Source organism: Chanos chanos, chromosome 4 (assembly GCF_902362185.1).
Source record: "Chanos chanos chromosome 4, fChaCha1.1, whole genome shotgun sequence".
NCBI lineage: Eukaryota > Metazoa > Chordata > Actinopteri > Gonorynchiformes > Chanidae > Chanos > Chanos chanos.
Genome location: NC_044498.1, coordinates 35,643,536 through 35,661,384, shown reverse-complemented (window position 1 = coordinate 35,661,384; position 17,849 = coordinate 35,643,536). Strand labels below are relative to the sequence as shown.

Here is a 17,849-nt window from a genome sequence, read left to right as displayed (position 1 = left end):
TTTTTTACTTTAAAAGTTCAAATAAATTAAAAAAAAAAAACAAAAGCCACAAATAATTCCTAATGTTTACCCTGCGACGTCAGCTTTATCACATCTTCTCCTGTTTGCTTTGACTACGAGACTAGAAACACCTGTACAAGAAGGACCAGGTCCTGACACACTTAAAACCCAGGACTGGGTCCGCGGAACGGCACTGGACCTGCTGGCGGTTCGTCTTGTCTCAGATCTGCTGTTAATAGGATTCCTTTAAGGCAGCAGATGGATGGCGAATCCAGGCGGTTTCATCTACTAAAAGACAGCATAAATCAGGCCCCAGGAAGCCAGGACCAAACAGGGGTTATCGCCAGCCAGCCTTTCTCATGAGAGCTTTGCATTAAAGCATTAGTGAAATTAATTCATCTTTCATAAGAGGTTTGAGCTGTTGCCGTGATCTATGATAACAACCAATTTCTCACTACAGGGGGCTGCATGTGTGAGAGAGAGAGTGAGAAAGAGAAGGAGAGGGGGAGAGAGAGAGAGAGAGAGAGAGAGAGAGAGAGAGAGAGAGAGAGAGAGGGAGAGTCAGGTCCGACTACACAAATCTGCTGGTTTTAAATGGGCTAACATTATCTCAAGTGCTGTTCTCTTGAGTATCATCTGAGATTCATAACGCAGTCATGAAAGAGACATAAATCAATGAACAAACTTTTCTCATTTTTCTGTTTTCCTTTTTCTCTCTGTCTCTCTCTCTCTCTTCATTCCCCCTCTCCCTTCATCCCTATCCTCCTCCCTCTTTTTCATTTTGCTGTTGTTTTGCCTGTCTTGTTTTCCGGTAATTATTGCGAATGGCACAGTGACTCAATCAATGTAATTGGTTTTAGATCATGTGGAAATGTCTGTGCATATAAAGGGGAGGAATGTATGTGTGAAAGAGAGGGAAATTGGGAGACGTCTCTGAAAGGCCAGATCCATCTCTTTTGCATATATTTGTGGGCCAGGGCCGTCAGAGCGTGGCTAACAGATGAGCTTGGTGAACGGGGATGACACACCGACCGTCACGCTCTTTATTAGACAATCAACCCTCTGCTCAAAGTATAGCTACGACATGGAGCCAACATGGCACAGACACCCACACACGGACACACACGTGCGTACACACACGCACGCACACACACGCGCGCGCGCGCACGCACACACACACACTTGGGACCTGCATAAAGCTGTATGATATTTCAGATCAAAGGAGCATATGTGCGTTTCTGACAGCAAAGTAATATTGGGATTTAATCCATGAGATATTTATACTTTGTCCTTCAAGTCCAAGCATCCTCCCTGCTGTTTTTCCCCTGTCAGTAAAGTTTTGAATGAGCATGGCCAGAATTGTACAACTGTGCGTTGTGAAATTGTTAGCAATTCTTTCTTGGCAACATTTAAGTCAATTAAATGCAGTCCTTTGCTGACTGAAAGTGTTATTATTCAGATTTGCAGTTCTATTGTATGACACTAAGATTAATCATTCTGGGTATATTATAATATTCTAGGTAATCTAATACATCTAGAACTATTCTATGGAGCAAAGCATTTTAATCCTAAGGACACATGATCAAATCTCATTTTGTCTCAACATAGCACATAGGCATTTTAAACTAATTTATAAAACTAGTTGGCATAAAAAAATGCAACGACGAAAAAGAAACTTGACACTAACTTTCAAAAACACATGAAAAAATGAGTAGTGTAATTCCAGCAGTGGTATTTGGAAATGTATGTATGGTTACTCTATTTTACCTCAGCAGTTCAACTTCAGTTAAAGAACTTTATTACATTCAAGGCAAAACCTGCTGTAAATGCAGGTCTTATTGAACGCACCTCAGGGAAGTAGTTTTGCGGAAATTTCTCCTTTTCCACCATGGAGGTGCTCTCCAGTGTGTCAGCATAGATCTCCTTCCCCACCACCTTCTTGAACTTCTTGGCTGAATGACAAAACAGAACATGGAGAGATATGAGAACACTTTATGGATAACTGCCCATCACACATAGTTTATTCATAATGTCCATTAATTCTAAAACACTGGAGCTTTAAGTGAAGTGCGTTCAGCCGCTAAATCAAACCTTCATCAGACAACTGCTCCACCTACTGGCCTAGTTTAAAACAGCCACTGACCACTCAGATGACAAACTAGCTCCAGACTGAAAACAAAATCAATATATTCTGTTCCTAACTTTTAAGCGATACAAATTTTTAAGAGCGTTTTGAAAGCCTAATAAATAAATAACTGCTTGAACAGAATTTGAAGCATTTGGAGTGATTTCTATGGAGGCCACATTAAAACATACTTTAAAAGGAGTCTGTACCAGAAACGCGGAGATTTTTGAACCAAGCCTGTGAGCTCACGCACAAAATATTCCCAAAGACATTAGCACACCCAAACTGAATTATGTGTTTGATGGAGTGGGTGATCAGAGCCATCTCTCCGGGGCTACTTTCACATTTAATACATGAAGGTTTCTACTCAAAAGGAGGAGGGAGTGTGTCCAGTGGTGGGTGGGTGGGGGGGTCATACCCCCCCTCAACCCGTCCTTCAAGGGGGTGACGGCCGCTATTGCTGACTCTGGCGTAATGGGAGTGGCTTTAATTAGTGTGACCGCAGGGATTCGTGCCCTTTGACCATGGCCAATGATGAGGCTGCAGCTAACTGTCCAATAACTTGAGCGCACTATTACCAGAGCTGGAAATCTCATGAATTAAATCCCAATATTAATAAGCATTACTATTCGCCATGGCTATCTCTGTCTCTCCATATTTCCATGTTTCATAATATTCCTTTACACCAACCTTGACCGCAACTGGATTTGATGGGATTACTGGTTCTAAGCGAAATGAGTATGTCAGGAAACACAGATGAGATGGTTCACCTTTGAAATCAAACTGGTGGATGTTTTTCAAGGATTCATGAAGAAAGTAGAAACTCCCCAGCGCCTGAAAAAAAGGGAAGAAGAAAAACAGCGAGTTTATCTTTTTGAAGCTGAAAGGGTTAGTTTTCAGCATATTAAGACAGAGCTTCAGACAAAGAATTTGCGGACAAAGAAAAAAAGACAAACCAAAGGGAGCAATCACATCTACCATAAAAAAAAAACCCCATTATTCATCTGTGCATTCTTCTGCAAAACATAATGTATTTTGATCTAAAGATCAAAGAAGAACGCAGTGTTCATTTGTTGTTCTTTGAAATTTAAAAAGAAATGATGCTGGTCTTACTGAACTTTTCAACACACCGCTTACCCCATTAATATATACATAACACTATGAAAGACTCACAGTTAACTTTACACAATGAGAAAAACAGCCAAAAAACTGACCAAGAATGGCATAGTTGTGTGATCTCATAGACTGTATAGAGTCCAAAGCTTTCCATTTTGTAATGCGTTCAAAGCCCTCTCGAAATATGACATGTAAATTAGAGATGGACCCAAATCTGTCAAAGTAATCTTGGCTTTTCAGAACAGCACAGTCCGAGTTTAGCATGACCAAAGATTTACTTCAATAGGATTATATTCTTAATTTTTTTTACTGAACAATCAGACAGTTTCCCAGTCTGCAGACCCCAAACAAACTCCGTGAGAGAGAGAGGGAGTGAGAGAGAGAGAGAGAGAGAGAGAGGCCAAAAGAGAAGACTCGTCCTGGGGATTTGATCCGGTTCACAGTTCACTAGTTGCTTCTCTAAGAGGGGCTTTTTGCCTCTGACGCTCTCAAGTCAAGCCAGAAAAGAAAAGAACTGCTTTCTTTTGCTCCCAGAGCCTCGAAGCAACGGCAAGAACTACAGACTAATTCCCTCAATTGTCCTGCTGCCTGCGTCTCTTCACTTCCTCCTCCGCATGAGGAAAGAGTGGGAAAAAAAAGAGAAGGAGAGAAAACAGAGAGGTAGGACCTATTAGAGATGGACAATTCTAGGAGTGTGAGAGAGGGGATCTGAAACGGAGACACTTACACACACACACACACACACACACACACACACACACACACACACAAAGAGAGAAAGACAGTCTGAGAGCTCCCTGGATCGCTCCCACACACTCCTGGGCTGTGTTCAAACAGTGTCCAGGAGACCAATACTATTGGACTAATAACTACATCTGCCTTGAGCTCTTGCATCCAATTACAGCCATCAACAATGTTGTTTTCATCCTTCTCCATCAAGTCTCCACATCCACTCTAAAGCTACAAAAAAAAAAAGAACCTGAAAAACAAACTCTTCGAATGACATCTCTCAAAAAAATCTTAGTTTCTACCACTTCAAATGTTAAAACGAACGGTGTAGATTGACGAGGGAACACTTGCCTAACACACGCACACACATCCACACGCACGCGCACACGCACACACGCACGCACACACACACACACACACAGGCATGAATAGAGTTTGGGCAAAGCGCGGCCTGCATTATTTATGAAGAGCAGAACATCTTGAGATTAAACATTTGCTGATTTGTCAAAAGCACAAACAAGAGGCTCTGCCCATCTCCTTGACATGTAAGATCATCCAACGGAAAACGCTGTCGCACATTTAATTGATGAGACCAGAGTCTCATGACCCAAACGTGGCACACACTCCTTTCTCTTTTTTCAGCTTCCTCTTTTTTGAAGGAGGAGTGTGAAAAAGTGAGAGAGTGTCAGCTGAGAGGAATGAAGGTCAATTTTGGAGGACAGCTTCCAGGAAGGATCCTGTTTATTTGTGTTTGATTTTCTTTATGCTCCTTTTCACCTCAAACTGCCAGTGAACAAACATGTGTGTGCGTGCGTGTGTGTGTGTGTGTGTGTGTGTGTGTGTGAGAGAGAGAGAGAGAGAGAGAAAGAAAGAAAGAGAGGGATGCATTATTGTGTAAGCAAGTGAGACAGAAACTGCTACTTAACGGTTGCCTGAAATCACAAATTAATGTGGCCAATGTCCGTTTGATCTTCTTTTCATCCTTCTCAGTGAAACACTCACATTACCAGTGCTAGAACTATAACAATTTACATATGCAGAGATTGCAGCAGTGATTCCCCATGTAAATCAACAATCATCCATCATCCAAATACAGGATTTATTGTGCAAGTAAAGCAAAAATTAACAGGATGTCTCAAATGAATAACTTCCACAGGTCGGCCTGAATTGTTTTCGAGTTCACATGAGCCTTGACTATGTAGTTATACCGTTGGACAGGTCTAAGGAGAACTTATTTGCCTTGATTTATCTAAAGGTTCAGAGCGTAAGGACCGCATTTGCCATAAGCGGAGACTTTGACATTATAATGCAACGACTGTTTGCCAACAGCACTTTGTTCGGGCGAGCACACAAAGTGATTACTCCACAACCCCTGCTAAAGCAATCACCGCAAATGGCATAGACATGATTACTTTAAACAAATTTCAATTAATCAACTTTTCAAATAAATGATAAACAATTGCGCCCAGAGCGGCAATCTCAGCCGTCATAAAAAATTCGACACACAACCTCCAATAAATATTTAACGTCAGAGTTCAAACCAACTACCTCGTTTTCCCTTCACTTGTCCCCTCCTCCCGGTCCAGGGGCAAGTCTTCATGAAGAACCTATTATATTAGCAGGGCGCAACTAATCCATTTGTCTAGCTGCATGACAGCTTCAAAATATTAATTGGAGTCGGACCGCGTTGACAGGAAGCGCTTATCTTTTAGCCGTAGCTTTACAATGGGCAGTGTCAAGCGTATGTTTGTCACGTCCCATATTATTGATTACCTGCCAGATTCACTTGAAATAATTAAAAGTATATTTTACATATTTATAAACCGGACTGTCACGAGCGCTACTTAATTTTCCATTAGTAAAATGCACTCTATTAAGTGCGACGCGTTGGGCAAGGAGGAGGTAAGGGAAATGACTAATCGCTGTAATTGCAGACAGAAAGACAATAACCGCGCCATAAAAGCCAGGTTTTATTGCTCGTTCTGGCAAAGTCATCTCTTATCTGGACCCGGATCGGACAAAGCACTCCACAAGAGATATGGAGCTCATAACGCCGCCAGACAACACAAGGCGAGATACGTAAATTTAGGTATAATCAGTAGATCGGTGAAAATGATTCCGAGCTCAAAAGCGAAAAAAAAGAAATTGAAACTGAATTAAAAGAAACCCTTAGATTTAAATGCAGGGTTGTTCGGTGCCGTACTGAAACAGGCCCCCCTGCCGCCTGAGTAGTGCACTTACGGGGTAGGAAGAGACAGAGATTCCGTGACCTTTAAATGGATTTTCAGCATTCAATTTGAAAAACGAGCCATAAAGCAAACATAAAACTAGTCATTTTTTCTGCAAAGCTCTAACCTTGGTTTCTCTAAAGCAGACAAGTCTTTCCCTTGGGTCCAGCCCCACACTCTCTTGACACAGAAAGGATGAAAGGGTCAACCACTACCAAGACACTACACCTCCCTCTGAGGTTTCACCACTGAGAATGAGGGAATGAGAGAGAGAGAGAGAGCCAACACAAGCATGCCAATATTGGGCTAAGGTGGACAACAATTTTCCTTCCTTCAGTCATCATAAAATGTGAACGGCATGTTAAAGATTCACTCCCCACAGTAGAGGGAGGCTTGGTGCTATTTGAGGTGTCTCCTGAATGAAATACCAGGAGAAAAGTCTTGTTTTGAAGCTTTACTGCTGTAAAAAAAAACCTCAATTTCCACATATGAGACCTCAAGTGTCGAGTGGCCATGTCCCATGTTAAAAAACACACAAGCCTTGAAGACCTGCACACACACACACACACACACACACACACACACACACACACACACACGTTTGTGTAGATTTTAAAGGTCAAATGGATGCTGTCAAGAAGTGGGTGTAGCATGTGTTAGAATCCATTTTAACATCAGTCAATGGTAAAAATCTGATCTGGCACTCTTACAACCACTAAACACATTAATAAACGTCCTGTCACTGCTTCTCATTAATATCCAAGTCATAATTGGAAAAAAATTAATGTACGCGAGTACATGAGAAGTAATTATAGGAGGTTTACCAACCCATTAAAAATTTCAACGATAGTTTCCATTGACTTGAACATAAGGTCCAGACAGACCTAGTTTAGAAGGACAACTCAACTCAACAACTAGCAGATAGAGAGAGACAGAGAGAGAGAGAGAGTGAGAGAGAGAGAGAGATAGAGAGAGAGAGAGATAGAGAGAGAGAGAGAGAGAGATAGAGATAGAGATAGAGATAGAGATAGAGAGAGATAGAGATAGAGATAGAGATAGAGATAGAGAGAGAGAGAGAGAGAGAGAGAGAGAAACAGATCGGGGCACAGTATGATCTGGAAAACACTTGTTATTCAGGTTCCGAACTTGCATTGCTCCATCAGAGGAGTTTTGCACACATCTCCAATACTGCACAAACAGGGTGTTTGTCATCCTCTGCAATGAAAACACCCCAGGTGAGCGAAAGAAAAAAAAAAGAAAAACATGTCGATAGAGGAGGCAGAGAAATACAGATGAAGAGTCTTTGGCTCCAACACGCCCCCCCCCCCCACCCCCCCACCGTCACCATACGTGTTTGCCAAGCTCTGCTCACTGGCCGATTGATTGAGTATTCAGGGTATTGAGCCATAGTGTCTATTATTCATTGGCTGGTGGAAAGCCTGAATGGATACACAGAGAAAACTCTCATTAAAAGTTCTTCTGTCACAGCTTGCTGTTTGCAAGCAGGCCGGATGTGCCACCCATCTATCAAGAACTGAAGGAGATGCTGTCCGTCTATGAGAGCCGTCCCTCCAGTCCCTCCAGAAAACAGACCCATAGGGCTTAGATCTGAGCGACACTCATCTGCTCCGTGTCTGCGTTCTACATACCATCAGCATCATTTGCGAAATTCAGTCACGTAAAAGTCTTATATCTCACATTTTGAAATGCATTGGCTAGACCTTGAAAATGTAGAGCAGTTACAATACAGAAAAGAAGTGAAGGGTAGACCTGTGAAGGGTAAATAATGAATCATGTTCTTTAATATCCATATTAGTGTTGTAAATATGAATCCATAAACAGCTATGGTAATGTGCAGGAGTCTGATCAGAGATGATTACATACCTATAGTAAATCAATATGACAGTATGGCTGACGATGTATTTGAAATGTTTGTACGAAGCAATACTAAAGTTGTAAATTAATAAATCAGTATGGTCCTCTGTTTTGGCATGCATCATTTTGTGGTCAATATTATAAGATTTTGGTTTGTTTGTGAGGGCAAAGAAAGAAAGACCAAAGGCACACGCTTTCAAGTATTCTCACTTTACAGTTTACTTTAAGATACTAAACTTCACACACAGATTTCAGCACTGAGCACAAGAGTATGGGTTATAGTAGTGTGTCAGATGATCTTCAGAGTGTGTGTGTGTCTTTGTGTGGGTATATACCTTACCCAAGATCTAAGGTGACACTGCTGCTCAACATCTTACAAGTATTTGCAACTTGTATTAATTCATACACCAAAAAACTAAACTACTGTTTTGGTACTCAACGTGTTTTGGTCAAGATATAAAACATATCTTTTTTTCTCCAAAGAAAAAGAAAAAAAGGAAAAAACCCACAACATATACACTCAAATGTCCTTAATTTCTCAATTCTCTTGATGGATTAGACAGCTTCTGTAGGGCAGTTTTTAATGACTAAGCTAAACATAAAGCTTGTGAAATCTGAACTGAAGTAAAGACCACGTCTGACAGGAGAGCGAGGGAGGGTGGGGTACAGACGAGCAAGCCACTCTCTCATTATTTTAAAATCCCTCCCAAACTTCAGCCGCGCGCGCACACATGATTGATCTCCGAGCTGCTGATTTTATTTCCTTTTTGCAGAAAATATTATGGATGGGTCTAAACAAGGCGTAATTGGCCAATCCAAACAGCCCAGCCTGACCTGCCAACAATCCGGCCCGGTCCCAAGGTTGGCCGCCTCGCCGGGGGAAATATTGTGCATTAATTTCATTTAGTCTCTCCTTCCAACATCCAATGGTAGAAGTTAATTAAATTGCTTGTCCATTGTGTTCATCCACTTACAAAGTTAATGATATTGTGCTGGAAAATTAAAGAGCGTTTTATAAAGCGTGTGGGATGGGGGCTGGCAGCCACTACATTGCCTGGTTGAACTCTGTCAGTCGGTGGGCCACTGGACCCTCTAATTAACGGTGAAATGGATGCTTCCATCTGCCAATTTCCTGCCAAACTCATCTGTTGTAGGAGACGGTCTCTAACCTGCCCGACGGAGGGGTCTAAAGCAATAAAACCATCATGCCAATGACATTCAACAAAAAAAGAAAGAGAGAAAGAAAGAAGGAAAAAAAGACAACATAGCGGACTATGTATAATATGAGTCATACTTTTAAAGAAGCTTCTTAGAATGCCATGCCGTTTTTCCATCCTCCGTATTACATCAGAGATTTATTCTTCGTGAAACCGGTTAAGTATTTTGACATCACGTTGTCTTGTTTGAATAATTACTGTTCAAACCTTTTTGGACATACAGACTCACATTTAAGAGAGAAAGAAAACAGAGTGAAACACTGAAGAGATAAATGTTTGAACATAAGTGTAGCCCAAATTACATTTCTGTCACATTCAATCTTCTATTCAAATTAAGTCAGTGGCTTTTCTGTTTCTTCTACAGCATTGCAGGTTGACAAATATACATGAAAACTGTTTCTTCCAAGAGTAATACAGACATCAAGCCATTACTTTGTTTGTCCCCAGTATCCTTCAAACATTAAATTGAGGTGCAGTTTTCCCAGAGTTAAGCAGAGCTGACCAATAAATTTTGTGTATTTGATGTCTGACAGGAAACCGTATATCTCTACATTAACAAAATCCGTTTGATTAATGCAGTGATTAAGGCTTGTATACTCCAATCACATTCTTGCTTACACCATACTGCAGCTTCAGCATATTTCTCCTTTAACGACTGTATAAAACCAGCACATCAGCCTAGATGAGGTGTCACCTGTAAGGCCACGTTCTGCTGAGTCTACTCGATTATTACCTAAAACCTGCATCCATTTGTGGCTACTGCTTCCTGAATATTGCATCTAAACGTGGCTGACAGGACATTAAAGCGGAAAAAATACTTCGGAAATAATGAGTAAATACGACACATTAGTAAACTTAGTTTATCCTGTTTGAGAGGGCTTTTGACAATGGACTCTTATTTTGGTTAAATGCAATCTCCCATGATTCTCCCTCTTAACCAATCTTCAAATAAACCAGTGATTTAAAGGGGCTGGTGTGGGAAATAAGCACTCTGTTTAAGTAAATATGCAAGACAAGACTAATCACATCATCCTTTAAGGGGATACAGAGATGATGAATATAATCGGCCTTATTAGATTTGCCAAAAAAGAAAAATCAAAGGCAGAACAATGAAGGCATCCATTAGTAATTAAAATGACATTACCTTCTCTCTCTCTTTGTCCTCTTCGGGCAAGGCGGCCAAATCCATTATTTAATTGTTTCAGATGCCAGAGATAAAATGGCTTTAATATACTTATGGTCATTAATGTAAATCATATTCTACTTCAGATGTCCAATAATTAAAATAGAATATTTCAACTTCTATTTTTTTTTTTTTCCTGAAGGTACACTCATTAAATAGAGATACTTTGGAAAATGACGGGTTCAGAAGCGCCATTGATTTTTATTTCTCTGCTTTTTCAAAACATCCTTAATGCTGACGTTGAATGTTCATCAATCTGGATTATCATGCTATTTAATATCTGGCATGTTCCTTGGATCATCCGTTATGTCTTTTATTGAATTAAGCGTGTACAGACTACTAGGGAAAAAAAATATTGGCTTTTCGAGACTGAATAAAACTATTACAAAATAATAGAACAGGGAGTGGCCGAGTCAACACAACTCCAGAACAGCAAGCACGAGAACATTATCAACTCTAAAACGTTCTTCTCATAATAACGTATGAACTGTTTGACATTATGTGACAGTACAAATCATTTTATGTTTCGTGGACTGTCCGCTGGGCCAGATTTGTTTCTGTTTGACCAGGTAAGAGGCAGATGGGTCTGGCGTCACATGAAAGGTGACGTCACCCAGGGCAGTGATCAGTCAGAGGGCAATGGAGGCTGCTTTTGATTTGGGCCCTGTCTCCAGCTGTCTACACTTGCCATCCATGGCCTTGCAATGACAGAGTGCCCCCAACTGGGCTGTCCGATTGGGATATAGGTTTATTGCAGTACCCCACAATAAAATATACTGGTGTGAGACATCTTTGTGCTATCTATCAGTCCGTTGCACGAGGGATTTATCTGAATGCTCCTCATTTTTCTTCTGTTTCCTTGTCCTTTTTCATCCCTAGTTCTGCACCCAGCTACTCCAAAGGGCGACAGCATGTTCCTGCAACAGTCTTTCATTTAATACATTTTTCATACTGCCGCACGTGACTGGATCCAGTCCCAATATCGACTATAGCAGTGTTCCTGAAAGAACCTGAAAGTTCTTCACTTCTTACATAAAACTTACTGTGTTTAGTCAACCCCTTTTTGAGGGCCACTTTGAATGTTGAGGCCACGGAGAGAAAATATCTTTTTCTGTGGTAAAATAGGCAGCTTTCTCTCAGATAAACCTAAAAGGGTCTTTTTGAGGACAAACTGTGAGCAAAGACCCGTGAAGCTTTAGAGTGGTACAGAAAAAGCCAGCGCAGTTGCTAGCTGTCGCTAAGACCCGGCTCCCGACAGCATTTGTGGCGTCTTTGTTTTTATGTAAAAACGCGGTCCTGCCAATGATGTGTTATGTAAAGTTGAGGCAGCTTGATTTAAATGGTTGGATATCCTCCATGCTAGCTTAGTTATACTTCAGTGCATCGGCAGAGTGAGAGAGAGGGTGAGTGAGAGGGAGCGCAAGAAGGTCGTTTCAAAAGTTGATGTAAATGCAAGGCTTGCTTTCTTAGATAGCCGAAATTATGTCCTGGGATTTTTTTGTATTATAATAATGATAAAAATGAATAGGGGGCACTTTTCAAAGGCAGGTGTCTTTTCAGTTCATTAGGTCCCCCACGCCATCAGCTCCGTCCCTAAGACTCTTGGATTTAGACAAGCTACAGGCCTGTGCTGTAATATGTAGAAGGCAGACACTCGCAGTTGAGAAAACACTGTAGATTCTGTAAAAATTGAAGTATATTAAAAAAAAAAAAAAAAAAAGAGTCAGACAGAGGATTTTGTGATCAGGTGCCAACCTGGGGCTAGGGCTGTCCAGTGTACAACACATACAAACATGAAAGTAAAAACATTTAGTGAAATCGACTGGATACAGTGATGTTACCATTATCTAAGGAAGTAATGTATGAGGGTAAATATAAGTCAAGTAGGGTTTTTTTTCCCCTGATGAACAGCACAGCTAATTTGTCCTTTTAACGGCATGCTATTTCAATCATTTTGAACGTCTACCTCAGAAATTTTATGAGCCTTCGTTGAATCAAGTGAAAAGTTCTTGTTACTGTTAAAATTTGTAATGAATTTAAGGGCTACTCAAAGGTTTGTTTGCAGAGAAACTAAGAAAAATTTTAAATCCAAGACCACAAGAGACACAGATGATACTTTGCGAGACAATTTCCAAGTGCTCTGAGAAAACTGTGGAAACCCTTCATCTTAGGCCAAGGCGAGGGAACACTGCAAGATGTTTCCCGCAAAGCACAGGAATGTGACATTAGACTGTTAAAATTAAGGAGTTGAATCTAACTAAACGAGCATAACATGCAATCTAATTACAAAATCCTTTAATGAGCTTCTAATTAGTTGAAGAACCCTTCACACAAACAGGCCATTGTGGACTGAACTTCTGCATAGCTGCTGATGACTGGGGCTGCCTTTGTGTGTGATTAAAGTCCACAAGGAAAAAATTACATCCTAAAATATGGTTATGTTTACTTTATGTCTTTATAAGACAGTATTTCCATGCTGTCCAATAAGTTCATGTGAAGGTTGCAGATGTGCTAGGCCAGGTGGGCAATGAAAGACGCCCATTCAGTTGATTCTCTCACTCAGGCCATGGATACACAAACAACACTGTGATTAATCAGTTTCAAACATTGCTCCTTCTGGACACTTTCCGCTCCATCACATGTCATATTCTCCTAAGACATTTCCATCTTTTCCGCTCATCCATCCTGCATTGCTATGAGTGGTGAAGGAACAATCCAGGACGTCTTCAATGGAAATATAAGGTTGTTTCTACACAATTTCCAATGTATGTAACAATTCTGACACTCTTGAAAACATTCATAGGTGGGTTTTGGAAATTTTTAGTGGGAATGTGAAAAAATAGTAGCGCAGCAAATTAACGCAAACGCAAAAGATTTATGCTGTAATGTTTTATAACCCTTTGAACTCAGACATCAGATTATGTCCGATTTTCTGTATCCATGGCAGCAAGAAAAGCAGTTGAAAAAGCCTTTTTTTTTCCCACAACTAGTTCAGTGGCGGCTGATATGCAAAGCACTTCAAAGTGCTTTTCATCTGTGAGAGGACGTTTTGCCTCTGAACCCCATAACCTTGAACAGACTATATTAATTTTCCCTGACAAAAATCAATTTGAGAAGGTTCGAGCTGGTGAAGAAAGACCACCGCCTCATTGGGAACATCCAGCTCTTTTATGGGCCCCCAGTTTATTAGCACAGGGAGGGGGGAGGAGACAAAGACATTGCTGATTTCCCTGACCCCAGCTAAGAGCCATTTAAAATCAATTGCCCCGTGCATGTATAATGTTATTTGAAAACGAGGGGCTAAAACAATTTTAGTGATTTGATGAGCATTTATCATTCTATAATCATAAGGGGGAAAGGCATATGAGACTAATTTATTTTTAAGAGATAGCATTGAAGTGTTAAGACATAAAACAAAAGATCACTCATGGACAGACACATGACTTACAAATTCCAAGCATGTGAATGTGAAGTTTTTGGTCCAGATTTTTATTTGGAATCGACCAGAACTGGGCTCTCCATGATGTGAGCCTGCCAGCGTGTCCTGGAACAGTGAGTGATGCCATACCCATGGGCAGATCTATTTTAGAGTAGAATTTAACTGTCAGACATTAAGTGACCTAAACTGAATTGTGGGAGGGGAATAAAAAGTGGGAAGGAAAGAAACCCCCAAAAAACTAGAACTGATGTGGAGATGGACATCAGCGAAAAACATGTTCATCGAGTCATAATGACTCGATTTCAGTTCTGCGTTGGAAAAGAAAAGATGTAGTGAGTGAAACAGGGAGAGATGGAAAAGTATGAGAAGTCCAGTCTGTATTTGCTCACTGTGTGCAGCATAATATCTGCTAATTCGATTAAGTGCCGTTGTGGTGTGGTTGTGCGGTTATAGGTTGATGTAAATGGACACCTGGTTGACTAAACAATGCAATAGCATTAGAATAAGCAGATTGGATGACAGTGAGGTGCAGAGGGTCCAGTCAGGGACACCCAAGGCCCTGTCAAGTCCATTATGAGTATTGAAGATTTCCCAGGATGCAACTGCCAAAGATTTACCTGGCAGGAGATAAGGGTACCGCTCGGGGTATTCATTGCTGAAATGGCTTGCACCTTACGCCATTTCTTACGTTGGTAATACAATGAGATGAGACGATGTCAACCTACCCTTCGGAGCAGAACATATATCTCTCAAACACCCTCACTTCAATTCACTCTCATATCAGCAAATGCTCCGTCGATTTCATATCAGCCCCAATTACAAATGTCTCATTTAAATACCTTCACTTTAATATAAAGATTGATACAATTTAGTAATTTTACAGTAGAAACGCATCCATCAGCTCATGTTCAGTTCAAATGAAGAACAATGAACATTGGCTCTAACCCACACCACTGACAAAGCAATGAGTGTCTGACTCATTTTAAAGAGCTTTGCAAGATGTGACATCAGGTTTATATGTAGACATTACTGTGTGCAGTAATCACTCCCAGGCCAGCCCTTGTGCAAAAGAAAAAGGGGGGAAAAAAATCATTATTTCTGTTACCTGCTGAGAAATTGCTCGGATTTAAGATAACGATTTCTTCACGATATTAACCAACCGTACGTGACACATCACTGGAGGCCTGAGCTTAGCCCCCTGAGGAACAACCACGCTCCTTCCCTCAGAATCATGAGCAAGGATGAGAGAGGGGGAGAGACAGAGAGACAGAGAGAGAGAGAGAGAGAGAGGCGGGCGTGAAAACAGTGAAAGGGAATCACGGACACACATTTTCCCTCCTCTCTCCGAATGTTTGGATTGCACAGTGATGAGTCCCAGAAGAGCTCCCTCCTCCTGTTTTCCGTCATGTGGCACCTGCCCAGGGACAGTCCCGCCGGGCTGGGATATATACACACTTTAGCCGTGAAAGGTCAGGCGGGCGGTGTGTGGCAGGCACACGCGTGGATGGCAGGGCGAAGCCGGGGGGATGAATCACTGGAGAATTGGTGCATGCCAGTGAATGAATAAGCCGCTACAGCTACCCAGAGCCCATTACTTCTCTCCTTCTCCGGCCGCTCGCAGATTCATGTCGGCGCATGCCGCCAGTTCATTACGGAGAAATATCATTCCTCTTCTGGCCGGAGCGGGACGGGGCCCGGCAGGCCCCAGGAGGCCCCCCACCCCCCTCCCTCAGAGGGCCTGTTTAATTCCACATCATCCGCCCCAGCGAAAGGCCTTAATCTCTGCTTGTGTGATCAATACTGTATCAGTGTAAATTAAAATGACAATTTGAAACTAATTAAGCCTGTTAATGCTCGATTCAAATGTCATTATTTGCACAAGGAGAGGGGGTACAGATCAAAGGACGACAGCGGCTCTGGGGTGTGCATGGGTGCAAGTGTGTGTGTGTGTAAGTGTGTGAGTGTGCACATGTGCCTCTGAGTGTTTGTGTGTGTGTACTTGTGTGTGTGTGTGTAAATCTCGAGGGTTAAATTACAAGTGCGTCCACGGTGACAGGCGAATGTTTTAACTTGACACGATCTTGTCGCTGTGGTAGTGGCTGTTGCAGGAGGTGGGATGGGTTTGACAAAAGCAGATTAACTTCCTGCCCCTGATGGGCAAGGTACCTCTCCAATTCCAGAGGAGGCTAACCCAATTGGAAAAATCGGATTTGTAGAACCAAACCTAATTACGACGATATCAGATGAGAAGTGGCAGGGAGGGAACACTCCCAGAAGAGGGGCAAAATGGCGGTCAGTGGAGTAGTACAGAGTGAGAGAGAGAGAGAGAGAGAGAGAGGGAGAGAGTGAGAGAGAGAGAGAGGGAGGGGGGGGGGGGAAACAAGAAAACTTAGACAATAAAAATGCACTTAACTCTAGAATGAAACCGAACAGTAATTGTGTTATTTTATTACCTTTGTTCCTCTCTCTCTCTTGTTCTGAAAAGCCCTCTAAAGTAATTGTGATCGTAAGTATTAAACAAACGAGCTGGGTAGCCCTGCTCGGCACAGAATAGCTGGTGGACTCTCAGAGGTCTTGGCTTTGGCAGAACCACATATAAGCCTGGACAGAAATGAGATGAAGACACTATTATTAACAGAGCGTTTCCATGAAACTGAGACATTCTCGCTACCTGAATCTGCTAATTTTTCTCGTCGGATATGTTCAGGGCCACCAAGTGACCGCTGGAGAAACTCGTGTCAGGACAGCTCCTCAGTGACGTTTTGCTAATAGGATTAAAAACATCCCCGTCGGCTCTGTTTCATTCCTAACGACACAGAAGGAGTTCTGTGTGTCTCAGACTGATACCCTGTCGCTGCTCCAAAGCTCTCCTCTTATTTGAGCTAACAGTCACCTCAATTGCTGCAGACACTTCCATATTTTAGCATTAGCCTGTGTTAATAAGGGACATGCTGACAGACACTGAGTGTGGTGTAGTGATTTGTGATTTGTGCAGTAATTGAAAAGGGAGATCCATCTCTTTCCAATCAACCCTTTCACTGCAGAGAACTGTTAGAGGCAAGCAAAATACTCTCAGTCCACAGTTGAAGAGCAAACAACCAAACAATCAGGTCCATCTGCTCAGAGCATTAGCTGCATATTATTTTCGCCAAACCAAACTGTACGGAGTTTCCTTTTACTGGCAGTTTGCAACTGTGTGATGAGCACAACACAACAAAGTCTCCTCTGTGTTGATCAGAACTGAACAATCTCTTCAGTTACGTGACATTAAATTTATTAATTTAGCAGTCGCTTTTATGCAAAGCGACTTCCAAGACGGGCAGAATACCAACCAAGTTTGCGGCCATTAAGGAGCCGTCCGTGGCCCAATTGCGGCTGCTAAATTCAGTATTAGACCAGACACAAATGAAAGAAAATCTGAAGGAGAGTAAGAGAGTGAACCACAGGCAGATACAGATGGGTTTAAAGATCCTTAATATAAAGCTATTATGTACCTTCAGACACAAAGTATCACAAAAGTCTCTTATGTGATTTGTTGGTTTAGTAGTCTCATAGTACTCCGTCTTACCACACACCCCCCCCCCCACACCCCTACCCAAAAAAACTTGGTGTTGTACAACAGCCATGACAATCTATTGACAGTCAGGTCAATGGCTCTAACCACTTACTACTCAAAAGTGCAGTGTCCTGGTATCCCTCTGTTTCCCCCCCGTTTTGGGACAAACTCTCCACTTGAGGGTTGTTCATCAAAGCCTGAGATGCTGTGTCTAATGCCTCAGCTTAATGAATTATTAAATGCCAGTCAATAATGAATAAATAAGGAAAACAAAGGCAACCTTTGGGTATTTAATTAACCGAGGTGGTATGCCGCATTGTTAATGAGCCAAGCTAACGTTTGTTGCTGGACCCTGATGAGCACTGGCTTTGGTGGTCCGCT

At 41.8% G+C, this 17,849-nt stretch overlaps 1 protein-coding gene across 1 annotated transcript in view; it reads right to left on the bottom strand.

The window, feature by feature from the left end:
* The window catches only part of inpp5a (inositol polyphosphate-5-phosphatase A), a 113,701-nt gene that overhangs the window by 51,613 nt on the left and 44,239 nt on the right, over positions 1–17,849 (bottom strand). The window contains exons 5-6 of the mRNA XM_030771387.1: positions 2,896–2,959; positions 1,849–1,952 (exon numbers count right to left, since the gene is read on the bottom strand). Of these exons, the coding sequence (XP_030627247.1) occupies positions 1,849–1,952; positions 2,896–2,959 (168 nt within the window). The remainder of the gene's footprint in view (positions 1–1,848; positions 1,953–2,895; positions 2,960–17,849) is intronic.